At 42.4% G+C, this 25,265-nt stretch overlaps 1 protein-coding gene and 1 long non-coding RNA gene across 3 annotated transcripts; one reads left to right on the forward strand and one right to left on the reverse strand.

Annotated features, from left to right (window-relative positions):
* LOC109728877 (40S ribosomal protein S19-like) lies at window positions 19,222-21,739 on the forward strand. Its single transcript, XM_020259414.1, has 4 exons — window positions 19,222-19,399; window positions 20,621-20,711; window positions 20,826-21,009; window positions 21,403-21,739. Exons 1-4 carry the CDS (start codon window positions 19,316-19,318, stop codon window positions 21,473-21,475), a joined length of 432 nt encoding a protein of 143 aa, XP_020115003.1. The 5' UTR covers window positions 19,222-19,315; the 3' UTR covers window positions 21,476-21,739.
* On the reverse strand, window positions 22,698-24,958 carry LOC109728571. 2 transcript variants are annotated; one of them, XR_002221018.1, is made up of 7 exons: window positions 24,851-24,958; window positions 24,664-24,757; window positions 24,492-24,587; window positions 24,302-24,404; window positions 24,126-24,220; window positions 23,881-24,006; window positions 22,698-23,010 (listed from the first exon to the last, which is right to left on the reverse strand). It is a non-coding gene; the product is annotated as an uncharacterized LOC109728571 (long non-coding RNA). The 2 variants fall into 2 exon arrangements; XR_002221019.1 differs by having other exon boundaries at window positions 24,126-24,231.

Genomic DNA, 25,265 nt, shown 5'->3' on the forward strand with positions numbered 1-25,265 from the left:
AACTAAACCCACGGAGATCGGTTTCTCAAAACTGATTACCATAACTCGCTGGAAGTCCCGCAAACCACACCAGGATGCCTTCGGGACCCACTAAGTGTTCCAAAACTCACCGACTCGTGTCAGGAGTCACCTGCTGCCACAAAACACTCCGATTTGGGTGTCTTGGCAGCAAACACAAGATAACATAACCAAACAATTATCGTCGGACAATTGTTCGGATCTGGGTTCCCGGAAGTGTCTATTTCGACATCGGAACCCACCGTCGCTCACCCGTCATCATCGAACCCACAAAATGATGATGGTGACCAGCCAACAAGGCTCAGCGACAAATCATAATACAACCAAACCACGTTGGAAGAAATCCGAATCGAATCCGCGTTCTTTCGGCGAATTTCGCCGAAAAACCACCGAAACCGACTCTACGATTTTCGCGAAGGCTATCGGATCACGGACAATCAGTCCAGAGGTCGCCAAACACGCATACACACTGTCCACAATAGCCACAAGATGCACAATTGCATAAAGGCCCCTCAATTTGCATAAAATCCTATCATTTTATGTAAATTGGGCGATTAAGTGGCTCGTTCGCGCAAATCGAGAACTTCTAAGGTTTGCTGAGACACATACTGCTTGGTCTCGACATATCGGAGGCCATGCTCATGATCCGGAGCAAAACGGCTCACTGTGGGAAGCGCGGGAGCAAACCGAAGGTTCAGCGAACAGTGCGCAGTCGGGGAAAAACACGTCGAACAGAACTAACCGGACTCTGTTTATCCAAAGTAAGGTGATCACTGTGATCAGCACTGACCAGCGATCACCATGCTCACCTCAGGAGGCATCAGAACAGCCTCGAATCGCCGGAACAACGCACGCAACCCATAAACAGTAGCCAAAAAGACTCTACAGGGTTGACATCGCCAAAACAGCTGAACGGGACCTTCCCGACATAAACCAAGGTGAGCACGATGATCAGAAATTTTCTATGATCATCGTGCTCCCTTCCGTAGAGATCAGGAAGGCTCTGGAAGCTCGGACCAATAACCCATCCAAAATAAGCCCTATTTCGGGCTTGGCCGGAGCAAGCTTGCTCCGGCCGGATTCCGGCGGCACGGCGGCGCGTGCGGGGGCCAGGGATGGGTGCGGGGGAGGAGAGGAGTACGAGGCTCACCTCGTTTGGCGGCGGGGAGCGGCGGCGGCGACGGTGGAACAAACTGACCCGCACGAGCTAAAGCTTGGGTTCAGAGACGACGACGGCCACGGCGGCGGCCAGGTAGCTCCGGGACGGCGGATGAGGGTTGCAGGAGGCCGGAGGGAAGCTTCTGGTGTGGCCGCAAGCGGTGGCGACGCAGGGAAGGAGACCCGAGCCCGGCTCGGACCGAGCTTGCCCAGGGAACCCTCCAGGCGGCTGCAGTGCGGTGGCGGCGCTCGGGACGGCTCGGGGCGGCGGAGACCGACAACCTGAGGTCGAAGGGGGTGCCACGCGGTGGCCCAAGGTGGTGGCGGCGCAAGGAGGAGGTCGCTGGGTTGACCTCGGCCTGGGCTCAGCCCAGGCTGGCAGCGACGAGTTGGAGCTGCAGCGGCGGCGCAGGGAGGTGACGGTGGCCGGCGGGGAAGCTCACTAAGGCACAGGGGCGACGTCAAAGAGGGGACTGAGGGAGGGGGTGTCCAGTACCACCCTCGGCCAAGAAACAAAAGGAGAGAGATGGAAAGGTGGTGGGTTACGGTGGAGGAGATGGAAAAATAGCCAACGCAGCTAACTCCGGCGGCTTGAGGCGCGCGCCGGTGGCCGGGGTGCTCGCAGTAAGGGCAGAGGAGGGAGATGGAGGTGGCTGGGGGTGCGGCTAGGTCTAGGTCTAGGGTTTCAACGGCCCAAACCCTAGGTGAACCTTATGTAAAGAAGTGTACAATTGCGAGTAAGCCCACCAAACCTCAGTATTTAATACTGGGTCCTTCACAGCACGTGTAACACGCGCGAAAACCCCTCTACGTACGATCTCACACAAAACGGTACATAAAATGTCACAACTTTTATGAAAATACCGTTTTGCCATCACCGACCACTCCTCGATCAACGCGTAATCTCCGCAGATCCGTCGGTCGGATTTGCGAACGGATTGCACCAGTACGATCAGCACGACGGGGACAACAAAGCTACTATTTCATTTCATCTCGATCGATCGCAGATTCGCGACGAAATCTGTTCTCTCTCCAATAGAAGAAAATACATTCAAATACATATAAAGCATGTATTTTCAGATTTTCTCGAAATCCGTGCGTCAAACTCAAAATCTGTCAGCGCCATTAGTTCCAAAATAACCGAACCGGTCGAAACAAGCTATTGGACTGCTATGAACGGAGTCCGATAGGAGTCAGAAGCCAACGTCACGTATTGGCCTCTCCGAAAAACCGAAGTTACTATTCACTTTAAGTGAAACTTGGAAATCGCGTAGAATCTCCGTTTTAACTCATTTTCGCCCGAAACTTGACGAGTGCTTTTGTAATTAAATTACACACAAAAACATCATCAACAGAGAATTTAGTTACACTGTCAAAATCTCAGTCCTTACAAGTACCGATCATCGATTTGAAAGCTCCATCATCGAAAACAAATGGGTGACAACAGAACCCGTTTGCTACTGATAGTATTTCAGCTCAACTCACTCACTCCCTCTCTCTCTCTCTCTCTCTCTCTCTCCCTCTCTCCCTCTCTCTCTCTCTATATATATAAGAATAGGGCTAGCAATCAATCTAGCTCGCTATTCATAAGCTAGCTTGTTTTCGGCTTGAGAATGAGCTCGAAATGATCGCTCGTTTAATAAACGAGCAAAATTAATACAAGTGAAAATTTTAGCTCAAAAATATTAACCCGCTAAACACGAGCTGGGTCAGCTCGCTCATATTTGTCTCAATATAGCTCAAATATATATAACCAAAAAAAATTTAGCCTTTGGATCTACTCTTTTGATCATTGGATTAAAAATAAATAATGATGGTTACTTGTGGGACCCACCATTGTGCATGATGATCCAAGAATCACTAGGATTGATTCTATAACCAAAAATATTATAACACCAACATCTTAATGCGTCCAAAAAGCATCACAGCCGTACAATATATATAATATATAGTTGGGCTAGAATACTATTGATAGCAAAATGTGTTTTTTGTTATTATGTTTTTAGCCTTTGGATCAACTCCTTTCATCATTTCTAGCCATTGAATTAAATATTATAATTCAGTGGGGACCACTCAACCCTAGGGGGATCACTCAATCCTAAGTGATTAATTGTCACGCCCCGAATCTGATCCTTTTGGCCGGTTCGAGCGCGTCAAACAGACGCCGAACGGACAGAGCCTCCCCTGTCCGCCCAAGGCTCCAAAACAAGCATCATCAAAGTAAATTTTTTTTGCATAAACGGAAGCATACACAAACGGCTTGCACGAGGACAAGCAATAGCCAATAGTGAAAGAATCTACTAATCTTCATACAAGTATTTGATCAAATTTAAATCACATACATGCATTCAACTCTAATACAACTTTGCATCATTTCTTTTATACATCACAAATTCTCCAAAATATGAATATTTGCATTTAACTTTAAAAGATCTTTTACATCATTCATTTAATATGTTCATAATACTAACATCATCAAAATACAAAAGATGATATAATAAAAAGGGTATGCAACTAGAATATAAAATATCCCGGGCGGTCTCTACCTAGGGCGCGATGCCCTCACCGCGATCGACTGCCAGCTCGCTCGGTCCCGGCTCTGTGGAAATAGAGGTGTGAGAACTACAACGAAGTTCCCACGGTTTGGCAACCAACCACGCCTACTATCCACTAGGTGTAATCAGACATAATAGAATAAAGGAAAGAAAGTAACCAACTAACAAATGCAGCTAATATGCCTGAACAATATAAAATGCTATGCTCGATATAATGCATATGATGAATGGAAGATCATAAGTCCAATACCCAATCTCTTGGCTAACCCGTAGGTTTCGCCCTCAACAAACCCACCAACCCAAAATCCTAATAACCGGGGAGATACTCGCTACAACCCGATAGGACCGTCCTCTGAGAAGATCTCGCTACAACCCAGTGATGTCGACTCCGGAGCACATCGCCCGAGGGGGAGCTACCACAACCTCGAGCAAGGACTAAAGGTGAGTATGATCAATCCTACATTCGAGGATTCCAAGTTCAATCCATTCCTTAACTTTAAGAAAGACCATGTTCAAATGACCTTTAACTCTAAGGTTGAAATGTCATATTGCCTCAATCATTCTTTTCCTTGCATTCTTTTCTATCACTAGTGTCATATACACTATCAAGTTCTTGTACTCATGCCACACTTATTTTCTAAGTGCTAAGTTCTTGTTCTCATGCCAAAGGCCACACTTGTTTTTTAAGTGTTCTAGACTCATCAATGCCACTCGCTAGATCTATGTCATTGTGTCACTATATTTACTAACCCTTCTAGGTTCTTGTCAAGTTGTCATGCATACATAGGGTTTACCATTCTCATATTCTTACAAACATTTAACATGCAAATTGAATATACATAATGATATAAAAAGCTTACAATCAACCCTATTATGCAAGATGCTCAACATATATATAAATGCTCAAAATATGACACTTAGACATAAGGAGATGTTCGATGTACTTGGAATGCACCACCCACCTCGTTAAGGTAGTAAAATGTGATCTCAATACTTTCCTCGCTTTACCGATCGCCGGTTTTGCGTCTTATAACCGAGAAAGTGCCCAAATTAGGCCCTTTACACATGAACCATATTCAAACATTTTCGTTTCAACGAACGGGCTTGTCCAATGCGTCAGGGATACCCCTTCGCCCCCGAAAAATCCTAGGGCAAAATTCCCAAATTTGGTGCCCTAACCAAACCTATTGTTAAACCCTAGGTTTTGATCTCTTGTACAAGCAAAAGAAAGCTTGTTGAAGCATTAGGAACTAAGTTAGAACCTTCCCAAACCATTTCTAGGGCTTAAAATGCAAACCCTAGAAATCCACCATTAGAGCTCATGAAGAAAACTAGGGTTTTATAGTGTTCATGGCTCTTGTATGCTTCTAAAACCTCTTAGATGTTCAAAAATCCAAAACATGGGGTTTAAATCCTAACCCTAGAATATATCTTGCAAAAACTTATCTCTAGTCCCAAGCTCTACCAAGACCTTCTTGTAGGAGAGCTTCTAGAACCTCCAAAGCCACCAAAAATCCTCCTCCAAGCCTCTCCTCCACCTTCTCCACCAAACCCTAGAGGGATTCTAGAGAGAGAAAGGGAGAAATAAGAAAAAGAGAGAGTTGGGGTGCTGCTGTGAGGGGAAGAGGGTGTAGGGTAATAACATGTTGTAACAATAGCAACTAGGCCCCTCAACTTTCTATTCTGTAGCAGCTCAATCCCTGCTGCCAGAGCCACTGTATACCGGTACACGGGTTTGTGTACCGGTACGGCCCTACGCAGAGGCCCAAACCCGAGAGCAAGCTCTCTCGGTTTCGCAGGATGTGTACCGATACACGGGGTCCCGTACCGGTACACCACTCAGACTGCCCAGACCCGAAAGCAACCTGTGCTCGGGTCGCTTGCTGTACCGGTACAACCACCATGGTGTACCGGTACACAATGCTCCAGAATGTTGTTTTGGCTCCGATTTAACTCTACTTCGCGCCGATCGATGCCAAAATCTTTCTAACTCTTTCTCAACTCATTTTAGCCCTTCCAATATAGTTGGAATGCCAAATGGAACTTGCCCATTGCTTTCTCTCGACACTTTAACCAATTTGGCTAAAGTTCAATAATCGCTATCGGAGTTTTAATACGTTACATTCTCCACCCCTTATAATTAGTTTCATCTGCGAAACTAACTCATCTTAGATATAAACTCATACCTCAATACGACTCGTTGAAAAGGTGAGGATAATGCTCCCGCATTGCACTCTCGAGCTCCCAAGTAGCTTCTCGATCATTGTGATTACACCAACGAATCTTAACATACGGAATCCCGCGACTGCGTAGCTTCCTCACTTCTCGATCGATGATGTATGCCGGGAACTCCTCATAGGTCATGTCCTCTTGAATCTCGGACGGTTCGTACGCGAGAACATGATCAGGGTCGTGAACATATTTGCGGAGGTTCGATACGTAAAATACATCGTGCACGCCCGCAAGGTTCGGTAGTAATGCTACCTTGTACGCCACCGCGCCGACCCGCTCTAATACTTCGAATAGTCCAAGGTACCGGAGACTTAGCTTCCCCCGGAGCCGAAACCGTCTAATGCCTCGCACTGGTGACACTTTCAAGAACACATGGTCACTAACGGCAAACTCTATATCTTTCCACCGTTTGTCGGCATAGCTCTTTTGCCGAGATTGCGCCGTAGCAAGCCTTTGGCGGGCGAGGCGAACCTTCTCCTCCGCCTCCCGTACTATCTCTGGGCCAAGAATAGCTCTCTCGCCCACATCGCTCCAATGGATTGGAGAGCGACATTTCTTTCCATAAAGGGCCTCGAATGGCGCCATCGCGATACTCTCTTGATAACTATTATTGTATGCGAACTCCGCCATCGATAGATGATCATGCCAATTGCCCTTGTAATCTAGTACACACGCTCGAAGCATATCCTCAAGTATTTGTATCGTCCTCTCCGATTGACCGTCCGTTTGAGGATGAAATGTCGTGCTAAAATCGAGCCGTGTGCCTAAGGCCTCCTGTAGGCTCCTCCAAAAGTGATATGTGAACCTTGGGTCCCGATCCGACACAATTAACACCGGAACCCCGTGAAGTCTCACAACCTCGTCGATACAAACCTGAGCCAACTTGTCCCCCGACCATGTAATATAAATCGGTAGGAAATGCGCCAACTTCGTCAACCGGTCTACTACCACCCAAATTGCATCGTGTCCACCTTGAGATCGAGGCAACCCGGCCACGAAGTCCATAGCAATATTCTCCCATTTCCAAACGGGTATAGGTAAACTTTGCAACTTTTCCGTCGGAAACCGCCGTTCCGCTTTTACTTGTTGGCAAGTAAGGCATTGCGCAACAAACTCCCCAATGTCTTTCTTCATACCCGGCCACCAATAGTGCAATTTCAAATCTTGATACATCTTGGTGCCGCCGGGGTGGATACTATAAAGAGATTGATGCGCCTCTTGCAGGATCGCCTTGCGGATGTCTTTGTTCTTAGGCACACACCAGCGGTTTCTAAACCGGAGTGCGCCGTCCGTCCCAATGCCGAAGTCATCGGCACTACCGTTCTCAACCTCACCGTGCACCTTTTGGAGATACTCATCGGAAACTTGCAACTCCTTTGTCCTCTCCAATAAAGTCGGTTGCACCACTAACGCGGCAAGTGTAGCCGGCACTCCCGGCTCCACCACTTCCAAACCAAGCAGTTGCATCTCTTTTTGCAATAATGGTTGGGGTGTAATGGTAGGAGCCAAATTTTCACCCGATTTTCTACTAAGTGCATCGGCCACGACATTCGCCTTCTCGGGGTGGTAGAGAATAGTAACATCATAGTCTTTCAACAATTCTAATCACCGCCGCTGTCGCATATTTAGCTCCTTTTGGGTGAACAAATACTTAAGACTTTTGTGATCCGTATAGATCTCACAATGTTCCCCGTATAAGTAATGCCTCCATAACTTTAGCACGAAAACGACCGCCGCTAACTCAAGATCGTGAACCGGATAGTTCTTCTCATAAGTCTTCAATTGGCGCGAGGCATAAGCTATCACTCGGCCGTTTTGCATCAAAACACACCCGAGTCCAACGTAGGAAGCATCACTATATACCACAAACGTCTCTCCCGGCGTCGGTACTGCAAGCGCCGGGGTCGACGTCAACCTTTCCTTAAGCTCCTCGAAGCTTCGCTCGCATTCGGGGCTCCAAACATACTTCACCCCCTTTTGTGTGAGGCGCGTTAGTAGAGTGGTTATTTTGGCGAACCCCTCCACGAACCGCCGATAATAGCCCGCAAGCCCCAAAAAGCTTCGAATTTTCGTTGCACTTGTCGGGCGAGGCCAATCTTTAATTGCCTCAACTTTCTTTGGGTCCACCGAGATGCCATCACCGGATACAACGTGACCCAAGAAAGTAACCTCTGAAAGCCAAACTTCGCACTTCTTTAATTTTGCATAAAGTTTCTCTTTTCGGAGTGTCTCCAACACGATCCTCAAGTGCTCCTCATGTTCTTCCTCGGTCCGAGAATATACCAATACGTCGTCAATGAAGACCACGACGCATCGGTCCAATAGCGGACGGAAGACACGATTCATTAAGTCCATAAAGGCTGCCGGGGCATTAGTAAGCCCGAATGGCATAACCGTGAACTCATAATGGCCATACCGCGTACGGTACGCCGTCTTGTGCACATCCTTGGGCCATATCTTCAATTGATGATACCTCGACTGAAGATCGATTTTTGAGTATACTCTTGACCCTGCAACTGATCGAATAGGTCATCAATCCTCGACAACGGGTACTTGTTCTTGATCGTCACCTTGTTCAACTCGCGATAATCAACGCAGAGTCAAGGGTGTCGTCCTTCCTTTTCACAAATAGCACCGGAGCTCCCTACGGAGACACGCTCGGCCTCACGAAGCCTTTATCGAGCAAGTCTTGCAATTGGGCTTTAAACTCCTTTAGCTCTACCCGTGCCATTCGATATGGAGCCTTCGAAATTGGCGCCGCCCCGGGGACCAAGTCAATGACAAACTCGACTTCCCGGTCCGGTGGCAATCTCGGTAACTCCACCGGAAATACATCCGGATACTCGCACACAACCCGAATGCTTCCCAAATCTAGGTGCTCCTTTTGAGGGTCCACGATGGTCACCAAATAAGCCTTGCAACCACCCTTTATTATTTTCTTCGCCCTCACCGATGATATGGTCGCCGCGAAGCACGCACCCTTGCACGCCCGGTATACTATTTCCTCTTGATTAGGTTCACGAAACGTGATCACCTTTCTTTCGCAATCGATGACCGCATAATACTTGGAGAGCCAGTCGACCCCCAAGATCACATCGAAGCTCCACATCTGCTCGAGCACTAATAGGTCGATCGGCATAATCCAATCACCTATTTGCACCGGACACACTAAGCACTCATCATAAACTTGAAATGAGTGCCCAGGTGCCGTCACCGTCTAATAGTAGTCATTATGCGTGACCTCTATGTCATGAGCTAATGCAAATGATGCCGATATGCATGATCGCGATGCTCCTGTGTCGAATAATGCTCTAGCTCTAGTGCCTCTGATAAGAATAATACTTGCCACGATGTCGTCGGGAACAGAAATCGGCTCCTCCTCCACCTGAGTGGCAAAAACCTGCCCACTCGGTGCTTTCAATGCCTCCGGCTGACGCGATGAAGACGCGCGCCCAGCCGACAAAGCTGGTGGTAACCCTGCCTGCTGTCTCGGGGTATAAGGAACTGATGCCGAGGTCGGTGCAGATGAACCCCAGCTAGGGCACTCTCGTGACATATGCCCAGATTGGCGGCACTTGAAGCACTTTCCCTCCCGCTGTGGGCATGTCGGCGAGTAATGGTTACCGCCGCAAATGACGCAACGGGAAGGCCTCCAATTCCTCGACTGCTGTCGGGGGTACCGAGGGGGTTTCTTAGCATTGGGCCGGCCCCCGGTGCCACCCGCCGTCCGCTTCTTGCCCTTTTCCTTTGCCTCGGCTACGGACTCGCGCTCCTCGCGTTCGTGAACATAGCCCTGCTCCGCCCACAAAGCTCGATCAAATACTTCTGCGAAGGTCGGAAGCTTAAGGATTTGCACGGCCCTATGAATCCCCGGCCGCAATCCTCGTACGAACCAATCTGCACGGTCCCGGTCATCTCTAACAACATCCGGGATGCAGTCGATGAGGTGGGAGAACTCCTGCTTGTAGTCTGCCACCGAGCGATCTCCTTGCTTCAACTTGCGGAATCTCTCTTGCATCTTCCGCTTAATCGTATCGGGAAAGTAGTTGGCGAACACTGCCTGCTTGAACTCTTCCCACATCATAGCCGAAAGGTCAGGAGATCGATCCCGCCTAACGCGTTTCCACCACACCATCGCCGCCTTCTCCAGGCAATGTGTGGCGAGGGGCACTTTATCCTTCTCCAAGGTGTATAGGTCCTCGAAGAGCGTCTCCATGGAGTCAACCCATGACTCCACCACCTCCGGTTCCACCTTTCCCCCTTCGAAGATAGGTGGGTTGAACTTCTTGAATTGAATGAGAGCCGCCAACGCATGCTCCCGCTCCGCCTCTTCCGCCGCACTTTCAGGATTTGAGGATCTCGAACCCGCAGGCACCACTGTAACAGGCACGGCCACGATCGGCTCCGCCGCCGGCACTCCTTCGGCCACGGTCGGCACCACCGCAGCGGGCGCAGGGTGCTCAGCCTCTGCACGAGCCGCCGCTGCCTGCTGTCGCTCTAAGGCTTCCTGAAGCCTCTGGATCTGCTCCCCTTGGCGCTGAACGGACTCCGCTTGTTGCCACACTACGCCAATAAGCGCGGCCATCTGCTCCCGAAGCTCCCCGTCGCCACTTGCTCCGGGTTGCACGGGAGCCGCACTCGGCTCTCCGGCCACCGACCTCGTCCGCGGTCGACCACGAGGTAGCTTAGGTCGTCCACGAGGTGGCATTGCTTCCTGAAACGAAGCAACTTACATTAATACTTAACCAACATACTCGAACTTACCCAATCCAGCGAAAGCAATAAGTGAATTTATTTTCATTCCAAAGTATTATGTCGTCTGCAGCCGATTACAACACAAGGAATAGAAAACAAATAACAACTTAAGTTTAATCTCTAATCATATTAGAGACATATATACATTAACCCAATCTAAGCTTTAGCTATAACTTGTTCAATGTCCCTCACGTTTCCTCGATCCTTAAGGTCTTTCCATTCCTAAAGGTCTCTAGGTCCATCCTGTACTTTCACTTTTGGCACTTTTACGCTCTGATACCATCTTATCTGTCACGCCCCGAGCCCGATCCTTTTGGCCGGTTCGAGTGCGTCAAACAGACGCCGAACGGACAGAGCCTCCCCTGTCCGCCCAAGGCTCCACAACAAGTATCATTAGAGTAAAATTTTTTTGCATAAATGGAAGCATACACAAACGGCTTGCACGAGGACAAGCAATAGCCAATAGTGAAAGAATCTACTAATCTTCATACAAGTATTTGATCAAATTTAAATCACATACATGCATTCAACTCTAATACAACTTTGCATCATTTCTTTTATACATCACAAATTCTCCAAAATATGAATACTTGTATTTAACTTTAAAAGATCTTTTACATTATTCATTTAATATGTTCATAATACTAACATCATCAAAATACAAAAGATGATATAACAAAAAGGGTATGCAACTAGAATATAAAATATCCCGGGCGGTCTCTACCTAGGGCGCGATGCCCTTACCGCGATCGACTGCCAGCTCGCTTGGTCCCGGCTCTGTGGAAATAGGGGTGTGAGAACTACAACGAAGTTCCCAGTGGGTTCGGCAACCAACCACGCCGACTATCCCACTAGGTCTAATCAGGCATAATAGAATAAAGGAAAGAAAGTAACCAACTAACAAATGCAGCTAATATGCCTGAACAATATAAAATGTTATGCTCGATATAATGCATATGATGAATGGAAGATCATAAGTCCAATATCCAATCTCTTGGCTAACCCGTAGGTTTTTCCCTCAACAAACCCACCAACCCAAAATCCTAATAACCGGGGAGATACTCGCTACAACACGATAGGACCGTCCTCTGAGAAGATCTCGCTACAACCCAGTGATGTCGACTCCGGAGCACATCGCCCAAGGGGGAGCTACCACAACCTCGAGCAAGGACTAAAAGTGAGTACGATCAATCCTACATTCGAGGATTCCAAGTTCAATCCATTTCTTAACTTTAAGAAAGACCATGTTCAAATGGCCTTTAACTCTAAGGTTGAAATGTCATATTGCCTCAATCATTCTTTTCCTTCCATTCTTTTCTATCACTGGTGTCATATACACTATCAAGTTCTTGTACTCATGCCACACTTATTTTCTAAGTGCTAAGTTCTTGTTCTCATGCCAAAGGCCACACTTGTTTTCTAAGTGTTCTAGACTCATCAATGCCACTTGCTAGATCTATGTTATTGTGTCACTATATTTACTAACCCTTCTAGGTTCTTGTCAAGTTGTCATGCGTACATAGGGTTTACCACTCTCACATTCTTACAAACATTTAACATGCAAATTGAATATACATAATGATATAAAAAGCTTACAATCAACCCTATTATGCAAAATGCTCAACATATATATAAATGCTCAAAATATGACACTTAGACATAAGGAGATGTTTGATGTCCTTGGAATGCACCACCACCTCGTTAAGGTAGTAGAATGCGATCTCGATACTTTACTCGCTTTACCGATCGCCGGTTTTGCATCCTATAACCGAGAAAGTGTCCAAATTAGGCCCTTTACACATGAACCATATTCAAACATTTTCATTTCGACGAACGGGCTTGTCAAACGCGTCGGGAATACCCCCAATTAGGTTTTCACGGGGTCAATTCGCCCCCGAAAAATCTTAAAGTAAAAGCCCCAAATTTGGTGCCCTAACCAAACCTATTGTTAAACCCTAGATTTTGATCTCTTGTACAAGCGAAAGAAAGCTTGTTGAAGCATTAGGAACTAAGTTAGAACCTTACCAAACCATTTCTAGGGCTTAAAATGCAAACCCTAGAAATCCACCATTAGAGCTCATGAAGAAAACTAGGGTTTCATAGTGTTCATGGCTCTAGTATGCTTCTAAAACCTCTAAGAAGTTCAAAACTCCAAAACATGGGGTTTAAATCCTAACCCTAGAAGATATCTTACAAAAACTTACCTCTAGTCCCAAGCTCTACCAAGGCCTTCTTGTAGGAGAGCTTCTAGAACCTCCAAAGCCACCAAAATCCTCCTCCAAGCCTCTCCTCCACCTTCTCCACCAAACCCTAGAGGGATTCTAGAGAAAGAAGGGAGAAATAAGACAAAGAGAAAGAGTTAGGGTGCTGCTGTGAGGGGAAGAGGGTGTAGGGTAATAACATGTTGTAACAATAGCAACTAGGCCCCTCAATTTTCTATTCTGTAGCAGCTCAATCTCTGCTGCCAGAGCCACTGTGTACCAGTACACGGGTTTGTGTACCGGTACGGCCCTACGCAGAAGCCCAAACCCGAGAGCAAGCTCTCTCGGTTTCGCAGGATGTGTACCAGTACACGGGGTCCCGTACCAGTACACCACTCAGACTGCCCAGACCCGAGAGCAACCTGTGCTCGGGTCGCTTGCTGTACCGATACAACCACCATGGTGTACCGGTACACAATGCTCCAGAATGCTGTTTTGGCTTCGATTTAACTCTACTTCGCGTCGTTCGATGTCAAAACCTTTTTAACTTTTTCTCAACTCATTTTAGCCCTTCCAATATAGTTGGAATGCCAAATGGAACTTGCACATCGCTTTCTCTCGACACTTTAACCAATTTGGCTAAAGTTCGATAATCGCTATCGGGGTTTTGATACGTTACATTAATATCATCATAATCCTATAATTTCTCATCCAAGAGTTAAAAACTTGATAGCAAAAAGAGTCTTTTGTTATCAATAGTATTCCAGCCAAACTCTCTCTCTCTCTCTCTCTCTCTCTCTCTATATATATATATCTATATATATATATAGAGAGAGAGAGAGAGAGTGGGCTGGTATGCTTTCGTAAGCACGGAGGCCTCCGTGCTTCCACTTTGTTTTCGATGTTCGGACTTTCGAATCGACGATCGGCTCCGTTAGAGTTGATCTAGAGTATTTAAAGTACCAAGAAATTAAATTTTGCGATTTTTCGATATCATTTGCCTAGTGATCGAAGGGGCTCAAAATCAATAATTTTAACGGCCGTGGTGAGCCGGTTGCAAGTTTAACGGTGTAGAAATATCCAAATCACATGAAATTTTGATAGAAAATTCTTTATACCATATAAAACAAGATCAATAACTTTGATCTAAAATTTTAATGTCATATCATCATATTTTGTAAGATTTTTATTTTCAGCCGTTGATTTTGAGCCACTTCGATCACTAGGAAAATGATATCGAAAAATCGCAAAATTTATTTTCTAGATACTTCAAATACTCTAGATCAAGTCTAACGGAGCCGATCGTCGATTCGAAAGTCCCAACATCGAAAACAAAGTGGAAGCACGGAGCCCTCCGTGCTTCCAAAAGCACCCCAGAAGCACTATATATATATATATATAGAGAGAGAGAGAGAGAGAGAGAGAGAGAGACAGAGAGAGAGACTATCAATAGCACCAACCTATTGGTGCTATTAATTTTTTATTACTTGGATTGAGAAATGTGCGGTTAGAAATTTAAATTATTGGCCCATATATATTTGTTGGCACATAAGATCAAACTAATAAAACCCTATCCTTCTTATTCTTTCTACCTCTCTTTGGCATGCGAGGTTGAAACAAATAGATAAATAGAAATTGACATCAAGGTTAGATATGGCAACTCATAAATTGTTTTTTTAATATTATAATAGCAAATCTTATGCATTTATTTTATATGTCGAGCTATTAGATACATTTTTGTATCAAATTCTAAATAATATTCTATAAAAAATAAATTATAGATGGCATGATATCAAGTATTTCAAGCAGCTCGTTTAAAGCTTGAGCTCGCTCGACTTGAAGTTAGGCTCGCTCGAGCTCGCCTCAAATTAATTTCAAATTGAGCTTGAGTCTAAATTTACATTCGGAATTAATTTCAAACCAAACTTGAGCTACGGTAAGCTTCCTCGAGCTCAGCTCTTTTCTACCCTTAGTAATAATATGGTTCCAAGGGTACAAAAGTTGAAAGTTGGTAGTAAATAGCTCAGTTTACGCCAATTTGTTTTCGATGACAAAGTTTTCAAATCGATGCAGTACCGTTGAATATGATCTTAGACCATTTAATTTATCTAAAAATTAACTTTCATACTTTTTTTGATATTATTCTTTGCCCATCAAGTGGACAAAAAATTAATGACTGAAAACAAATATTTTTTTAAAAGTGATGATATAATTTTTGTATTTAAGATTTACAATTTATATATTATTTGAAATAGTTTGAAAAAACTTTCTAAAAAAATTTTAGTTGATTTAGACTCTTCTATAAAATTAAACAAACAAATACACCGTAATGGCTATTAAAATTATAAATTTTGTGGCATTTAATCGTTCAATTAATGATGTCAAAAAAAATATAAAATTTGATATTAGATAGTTTAAATAGGATAGATCATATTCAATGATGGTAATCGTCAATTCAAAAATTTTATCATCGAAAATAAATCTTAGTAAACCGAGCTGTTTACTACTGATAGTAACTCTCTATATATAAAGGGTCTAAAGGTCGGAAATATATGCTTTTACAAGCCTAGTAATCTGACACTATATTGCACAATGTAAAATCAATTCAGGTTCATGTTTCGATCGGGTACAGATAAAGTTCATATCAGAGTTCAAATCTGTCAAATTTTTATTTTTTATATCTGTATTCGAATTAAATCCGTTTAGCATCAGGATAAACCGGCTCCCTTCGGATTTGGATTCGGATAAAATTTTGAACATATGTACCCATTGACATCCAAAGCAAAACACAATATTAAGATGTTTCAATTTCTGAAATACTTCTTAATTTATTAAAATGCCATCGAAGTATTTATCTCCAAGAAACTCATCAATTCCCATCAGTTTCGGGTTGTGTTATGCAAATAGCAAAAACTTGAGGGACTAATATTGCAAATCTTATCAATATGCAAAATACTAATAAAATAGGCCTCCACTATTTTCTTATGCATCAAATAATAATTACTAAGATAAAAATGTAAAGAAACTTATCTCAACTATTAGCAATTTTAGTTTGATAATCTAATCCTTTAAAATTTTAACCTAAGGTTCCAATTTATTTGATTTAAACCAACTTAATGACCTTTTAGTTTTTAATTTTAAAAATATTATTTATATTCACATACTTAATTAGCATATTTTATATAATTTATATAACCATAAATTTATTAAAACAATCAATTAGCTTAAATGTTGTTTGAAAAAAAGCCATCAAATGATTTAAATCCTATAAATTAAAAAATTAAATATTAAAATATTAAAATGATTTGTATGTGAGATAAGAAATACACTCTTTTTTTGGGGATAGTTACTTGATAGACTGGACATTTCAACCACCTTATTCTTTTCAGTCAAAACTCAAATGAAAAAGTAAAGACTAGTCTGTAAGCTGCAGCCTGCAGGTAATAGAACCAAGGACTGAGCACCCAGCATTTGACAATCTCAAGTTATAACTATTAAATGATTGAGATTGAGCTATCAGAGAACAGTGCAGCGCATGTATATACCCAATGAAAGATGTTATCTGTATATCTATTTATAGGTGTAAATTTTATACCTTTTGAATCTTAATAAAGGTTTTGTTGGATTTTAGTTAAAAAAAATTGATCAGTAGAGAGCAATTGATCCTTAGATTGGAAGGATGTAGCATTACAGGTAGCGAAGGCTGTCAACAAGTCAAATGTGAGCGAGTTGGGGTTGGCTCATGTTCGCTCATTTATTAAATAAGCCGAACACGAGCTGTCTTGCTAACAGTAAATCAGATTGTTAGTTCTACTACAGGGTGAAAAGTTGAAAGATAATTAGAAAATTAGAATTTCAATCTAATGATTAAAGTTCATAAAATATAGGCATCTTTACATTTAGATTGGCCTAAAGTTCAAATAGTAAAAATTTATAATATATATATTCGAGCTATGTCGAGTTGAATACTAGCAAGCTGAATCAACTTGTGTTCGACTGGTTTATTAAATGAGCGATCGATCTCGCGTTTATTTCAAGCCCAACACGAGTTGGCTCGTGAACAGCAAGCTGAATTGCCAGCCCTACAGGTTGGGGTAGCATTGCTCATAAGCGCCAATTTCACACAATAAGCTTTTGCCAGAATGGCCGTTAAAAGATCAAATCTAATAATCGCGCTTAAGATGATTATCATAAATATCTTACAACAAGACAAGCATTTGGCAAAGAAAAAGGAAAGGGAGTTTACTTAGAAAGCAGAAATGGACTTGCAGAGCGCAAAAACTCAAAGCTTCTATTTTAAACTACGTAGTATCCGATGTCCTGAAATGCAATTTTTTTTTTTTTAATTTTAAAAACAACTCTTCTCAAATGACACTGTATAAGAAGAAAACCATGGCGACATCGGACCATTTGAGTTGGGATTGGAAATTAGCTAGCTAATAATAATTACCTAAGCTCTACAATTAAGTAATTATTATATTATTAGCACTAAGCAAGAAATAAGCACATAGATAGTTAGCGGGCCTAGACCGATTGTGAAGCCCACTTGGACCCGACCCGTATCCAAGTACACCTGCACGACCCAGGCCATTTGGGCAGCGCCCGCTAGGCCCGGTGCGCCCGATAACTTATTTTTTTTAAAAAAAATTATATATTATTTTGCTCAAATAAAATTAAAACTATTCAAATTTTAATTTTTTTTTACTAAAAACAGTCTAAAATTTATTTAGTAAATAAATAACCGTGTTTATTTTATTTATAAGACTAATAAGTTAGAATAATAGAATTAAGAAAATTTAACAGGTCTTAAAAATAAAAAGCAAAAAAAAAAAAACACACACACACACACTAAACACACACACACAACATGAAAGTTTAAGCTAGAGCCTAGAGGCCATTTCCGGGCCACTATTTTTGGAAAATCAACTCGGTGCGGCATAACATAGATACTTAACATAAATATATATTTTTTAGTTTTGGTTATTTTTCTAAATTAATTTTAAGGCCAATTTGTATAAAAGTTTTACTGATTTTATATTTTTACAAATAAAATAGGTCATTTTTGTGAATTTAATATATTACACTACTAAAACTGGCCAAATTATTTTTATTCCTTTTCTTTCTCTCTGATCTTTTTTCTACTCCCTCTTCGTCTCCATCGTTCTCCTTCGTCGTTCCTTTCTCTCCTTCTCCTCTCTCGTCGTCTCTCTCTCCTCCTCTCCCATTGCTCTCATATCGACGTCGCGTTCCTCTCTCCTGCAGCATTCACACCTCCACTGATGCCAGTAGCTGCGACACAGGCTCTGATGTGGCAAAACTCGAGGAGGTGAGATTGTAGTGCTGTGGACAACATTGACGATGAGGGTGCCGCATGATTTGAGAACGACATAAGAAGAAAAACGAGAAAAAAGGCCAAAAAATATATATCTTTCTTCTTCTAGGAAAACTACCACGTGGCACAAACGCTCTAAGAAAGGCCAAGAAGTAGAGAAGAAAGAAAAAGAAGAAGAGTTGTACTACTTGATACTAAATTGCACTGTTTGAGAATAAATTATGCCTTTTGAAATTATTTGAACTAAGTTGCACCATAAAAAATAGGAATTGCACCGTTTGAGTTGCACTAGTTTGAACAAATACTTTTAAACAGTGCAATTTAGCCTCAAACTGTACAACTTCTATTTTTTTGGTACAATTTAGTTTTAAATGATTTTAAATCGTACAATTTAGCCTCAAATAATATAACGTGCTCTCCTTTCTCGTCGTTCTCAAATCTTACGACAATTTTGTAACTATCCACAACCATGCTATCCTCCACAGCCTCATCTCCACGATCTGTACTATATCTGAACCGATGCTATCGCCACTGGCATTGATAGAGGTGTGAGTGGGGTAGGAAAGAGGAGCGCGACATCGACGTCGAAATGGTGGGGGAAGGGAGAGAGACAAAGAGGAAGAAGAAAAACAAAGGAGAGAGAGAAATGGGGGAGAAAAAAGAATTAGAGTAATTTTGTCAGTTTACTGGAAATTCAAAGCTAATATGTAAAATTAAGAAAATGCATATTTTTAAAAAATTCAGAAGGGAGGGGCATATTTTTTAAATAAAAAGTTAAAGGACTCAGTTACAATATCGTAAAAGGATGTGTACCATCCATAAATTTGACCCCAATACTCCCCCCTGCGACTCCATATCCACCGTCCGAACCATAGCAGTCCTTTATCCAACGATCGATATCGAATCAAAATTCGAGCCACCACAGCCGTCCGATCCATTCCAAAACGCTTCGTCTATAAATACCTCGTCTCTCCCTCTCCAGCGCCGCTCCACGAAACCCTAATTCCCCAAAACCCCCCCTCCTCCTCGTCCTCGATCGATCGAGCTCGTTAGGGTTTCGAGCCATGGAAGCGGCGAGGACGGTGAAGGACGTCTCCCCCCACGAGTTCGTGAAGGCGTACTCCGCCCACCTCAAGCGATCCGGAAAGGTTCGATCCCCCGCTCTATCTCTTTCCCCTTTGGGTTTTCATCTAAGATTTTGATTTGATTTAATCTCCGTTTTATGTGAATTTATACTTGATTTCGTGTGTTATTGTTTGGGATGTTGGATTACTATGCGGGATTTGCGTTGTTTATGATGCATTGAGGGGCAAAGTTTGTTCTTTGGACTTTGATCGAGTATTATTTGCTAGTTAGTTTTAGTGTGCTTGTAGAGGAGTTTTTGCTTACGGTTTGATGCTTGAATTTAGGAAAAGTTTTAATTATAAAAGATGTAGAAACGTGTTTTGGTGTGAGACGAAGCATTTAGTAGGGTTTGGTTCCTCTATATTAGATTGGTTATTTTATGCTTGAATTTTAAATTGGTAGTGGTATGCTGTGAATGTATAAAAGCTCCAATCGTAACGAATTAGAAGAGTGTGGATAAAAATATAGTATTAAATAAGTTATTGTGTAATGTGGCATTGTCTAGGGTTTGATTCCTCTGTTTCTCATTGGTTTTTGCAGGGAAAATTAACTTTTTTTTTTTATATAGATATGCCATTTATCTTATATTTCTTGTTGTTTCTGTATTGGGTTTCTTTGGAATTTGAGTTTATTTATGTTGGATTAGCATCATATTTGCTCTTTGGATTTGGATAGTGTGTTGTTAGGGGGTTTTCGATTGGTGATTTGAGCTTGTTTCCTTTTCTTTTACTGGTTTCCTATCAACTGCAGTGCTATACTTTACTTCCATGAGATGTAAAGCCCATATGAATGGACTTTGTTTCTACATTTTTCACTCTTATGTTAATTTGTTGCTAGCAATGTGCCATCTTGAGGGAAAACATTAAAAAATTGCATAAACAAGCATATAAGACCTGCATATTTTTACTTAAAAATCATGAACCATGATAAGAACAGATTTAGGCCTTATTTAGTCCACCATCGATTTGTTTTTTTTTCCTTCCTTTGTAGCTAAGTGCACCAGCGGATGGCCTCTATGTCTTTGTTGTTGTTGGTTAGCTTGTAATGCGCATGGTGGTTATGGAACCATGGCAACTTGAGAAGAATGTTGCTACTCTGTCGATCTATTTTTGTTGTCATATGAAACCCTTAGGCGTACAGATTGCATGAGATGAACATTTGGATATGCGTTCGCTATTATGTTATTTGTTCATGCTAAGGACTTTAACCTGATCAGTGTTTTTCCCTCTCTTTCTATTGAACAGATGGAACTTCCTGAGTGGACGGATATTGTGAAGACCGGAAGGTTCAAGGAGCTTGCTCCCTACGACCCCGACTGGTACTACATCAGAGCTGGTATCGAACCTTTCTCGTCACTCTCGTCACAATTCATGCTTTAAATATTTCCATTTCTCAGATATTTTCGATGCCTAACGTCAACACGAAAGTGTTGTTCCTCTTCTATTTCAGCTTCTATGGCTAGGAAGATCTATCTAAGGCAAGGTATTGGCGTCGGTGGCTTCCAAAAGATTTATGGTGGCCGGAAGAGGAATGGCTGCCGCCCGCCTCACTTCTGCAAAAGCAGTGGTGCAGTAGCTCGCCACATCCTGCAACAGTTGCAGAGCATGAGCATTATCGACGTCGATCCTAAAGGGTGAGTTATTGCTCCTTTTTCTTGTTCTATTATTCGTTCATCGTAGGATTATTGGTTTCGGTATTATGATTTTATACTTGTAGTGCATGCTTCACCTTACCATGGAACAGCTTCTTCAGTGTAAGAAGTAGAAGCAAGGCATTTGGCAAACAAATAGTTTGGACCTCTTTGGGTTCACCCTACAAACGGAAGCTCCTATTTGAACCTGCTTTTGCCACAGCAGAATCTGTCAAGGGAATATTAATGGAAAAAAGTTAATGGTGTTTCTTTAAAAAAGCTCTAACCGAACAACACTTTCGTGTTTAAACCCTAGCTTGTACCCGACGCCTACTTCTAGTAAATTTACTTTTGTACTGCTTTTATAAAGCTTTTTTTTTCTCTTTCATGTTTCAGTGGGAGGATGATAACTTCTCAGGGAAGGCGCGATCTCGATCAGGTGGCAGGAAGGATTACGGTCGTACCTTGAGTTGAGTTCTTGAAAGCAAAAAAAAAAAAATGTCGGTTTTTAACTTTTGTTACTGTTGGATTTACGGCACTTTTTTTTTCATATATCTGTAGCGGTTATGGTGATGAGCCCTATTTTAGAACATTGTCGATGGTTTTGTAAACCCTACTTTGCATTGAATTTTGTCCTAGGACTAAAACCCGCATTGCGTCTTAAGGTTCCTTTAGATTTTTAAATTTGCAAGTGAGTTCCCTTTTGCGTGCCAATAATCTGATGATTTGAACATGTTAATTGTTGTACTCTGTTCTTGTTTGACCGGGCTTTTGTGAAGATCCTCTGCTGGAGAATCATCATAAGCAAAAGTACGGAGCTTTTGCTGTCTGAAGAAGCAGATAGTAGTAACTTTCTTGTTTATATAATTTCCGAGCTTGAAAAGTTTTGCTGCTCGTCTGCGGCGGACCCTCTTAGGGGTATTTGAAATTTAAAATCAAGAAGTTGTTGGTGCAGGAGGAGATTTAGAATGTCATATGTTTTAGGTGATTTTGCTTTCATTGGAATGTTCTGTTTATACCTCATCAATCAAAAATGTCTTCGAATGTTCTTCAAATTATCGGGTGTATTGATCTGGCTTGCAATCGACGGTCACAATTGTTTTCAAGCAAAATATATATATTTTTGGCCTACACCAGATATTTTGGGGAACCTAAGGTGTGGTAGGACTCATCTGCGCGCCAGTTGGAAAATATTTTGTTTGCTTTCGTACGTAGTATCATGATTTGCATATCGTTGTTGCTTCAACTGTCTTGCCGACCAGCGTTAGATGATTTATAAAACAGAGTTTTATAGTTTGCTGTAATATGTCGGTACAAAAAGTTTAAAATTATAAATTTTAACTCCGTTTTTTGTTTTTGCTCCAAATTCAAAAGAAAAAAAAAATGGATGTGAAAAAAGAAATTCACTTCCACCGCCTTCTCCTTGCTCAAACTTATTCCTACCACCTTCTCCTTATTTTAATCCACCATCTCCTCATTCCTCCGAAAATTTATTTTACCGGTGTCTCGTCTCGGAGCAGGAGCACTTGTGGGCGGCGGCGGCGACAACTGACGGCGAGAAAAAGCATCACAATTTTGAGTATTTTGAGTAGGAGGTAGTAGAGATAGAACAAGAAGAGTAAGGGGTCANTACACAGACCCGCCATACACCTGTAGTATATAAGACGTCTACAAGAAACAAGTCGAAGGGAAGGAAACATAGAAAACCCTATCCTGATATCAGAGCAGCGTACCAGTCAATAGTACATTCAACAGAAGAACGAAGAGTAACCAACTCAAGAATAAAAGTACAAAATAAAGTACCAAAACTATAACATCTGGTTCAAACTCTCATATACATCAAAGGCTACTCCAACAACATGTACAATGGCAGTCTCTCTATACACAGGGATATCACCCTCGGCCGTAGCCCGAGTAGCAAGGTGATCAACTAGCAAGCCCCTAGCAGTGTCTAACTAGACGCGACTCCCTTGCCACGATCCCTAGTCTCTCCTGTCGATGGCTCTGTAAAAACAACCAGAAAAAGGGCGTGAGAACTATAAATAATAGTTCCCAATGGGTAAGCCGCCAGCCTCGGCGAATTACACTACTAGGCTCATGATGTACTAAATAAAAGTAAAAACAGTAATTGCAGGATATATCTACAATGCTAACATGTAATCAACATGTAATCATACTTTCTGCAGTAATGAATCCACTGATTAATAAAAGCATAGCAACTACTGCGAGCATGAACATAAACATGAACATAAGCATGAATGTGTAAGTAAATACTGTACACTATAACTGACAATCATTCATTTTATAAGTTAAATTGTTAACTTAATTCACCAGGACTCACTCAAGGTAGTCCAGCTTACGCCGCGCCTAATGGCCCCGTGGTAGTATCAACTCCCCACGGCAATCCACTTCGGCACCCAATCCCGCACGGGCGAGCAACTGTCGCGTAGGCCAACTCCGGAGTGCCGGTTTGTGGGAAGCGACCCTCACAAGCATGTGCGAATGAGCACAATGGCAAGCAAGCATAATTATTAGTTTAACAATTTCTAATTATCATGTCCAAACATATAAGATTCTCACTCTCGACCTTTAGGTCGGATTTCCACATAGCAAGTTAGTATCCACCAGATTAAATGACTAGATAAAGAAACTATACAGTTACATATGTCACTTGCATCAACTACTAGTCAATGACCATGCATGAACATACTATTAACCGAGACATAAACTGATCACACCATCATTATTGCTTATGCCTTTAAGCTGAATAAAAAGGCCATCATTCATGATTCCTGTAGTTACACCTAATTCATAGTTACATGCATCATATAGAACATAGAAGGGATTCACTTGCTCTGGTGAGGTCAAACCCACCTACTATACGATGCCTCTTGTCAATCTCACGCGGTGAACAATTCAAGCGTCCAAGTTCCTAAATAAATAGGGAAGTTAAATCCACTCTCCAATGTATGCAGAAGCTCCCCGAAGCTCAGCTCAAACCTGCCCAATTGAATCCCGAATTCAGCTCAATCAGATCCTAACCCTGCTGCAATTTACTTATAAAAACTGCATCGAAATTAATATCAAACATTCAATTCAGCAACATTTTTCACTTATACCTGGTCACAGCTTGCACCTTTGTTTTGGTTCAGGTTAGCACGCTCAATTTCATCTCCGAAGGCTCTCAATATACAGCCGAAAGTTATCTAATACCCTGTTATAAATCTGCTGCGTATTAGCTTCAAAACTGCATCAATATCATCACTAGAATACTCTAATTCAGCCGAGTTCTCACCTAGGTTTAGCGCAGTGTTAATCCTCCACCTCGAGTCCGGTTACAACACCTTAATTCGGCTCATTACCACCCTTCAAATCAGCTCTAAGTGGATAACCTACAGCTGATAGCAACAATCCAAAATCAGCATCTCTACTCTATCTTGACATCATAATTATGATCAATATAAGGTAGATAATGAACTACTCACCTTCTCCAAGTTCGATTCAGCTTTCTAGGAAATTATAGCAGAAAATTCCAGGAGTTAAACCCTTCTCTAGCTGTCTTGTGACTTCTCCCAATTCAGCTAACAAAACAAAGAACCGAATTCTACTTAACTCCATCATTAGGCCTCAAACTAGATAATAATGGAGTAATATTACCTTTCTAAAACCTCAACCAGCTATAAGAGTTTGCAAGGTCATGAAATACCCCTTAATACTCCTTCTTTTTCCCACAGCAACTCTAAAACACTTCCTGCCAGCAAACATCAAGCAAGGAGATGAATCAAGCTTAAACCCTTGATTCCTTATAAAAAGAGAAAAATTTCCTAGAGAGAGAGAAGGAAACCTTCAAACCCACTTTGCTGAGCTCAAGGAGGCTTATCCAGGTTGCAGGGGTCGAGCTGGGATCAAAAGGGATAAGGTTGGTGAGTAAAAAGACCAAAATACCCAAACTGCCACGCAGCTGCTGCTGCTGCTGCTTGCTGTACCGGTACAGCATTATGCTTGTACCGGGACACCAATGCAAAAAATGCCGAACTCGAAGTTGCAATGCACTTTCTTATCTCCCACAATCCGATCACTCTCAAACTTGTCCGTAAACATCTTTAAACTCTTTAAAACTTGTAGGGAGGTTCCAAATGTCATTCCCCTTACTTGCACTTCGCAAATTGCTGTTCAGTATACTACATATAGAGCTAGACTTGTATACTATCGGTAGCACGAAAGCCTCCGTGCTATCAAGTTGTTTTCGATGATGCGGC

The sequence above is a fragment of the Ananas comosus genome, linkage group 24 (genome assembly GCF_001540865.1).
Source record: "Ananas comosus cultivar F153 linkage group 24, ASM154086v1, whole genome shotgun sequence".
NCBI classification, from domain to species: domain Eukaryota; kingdom Viridiplantae; phylum Streptophyta; class Magnoliopsida; order Poales; family Bromeliaceae; genus Ananas; species Ananas comosus.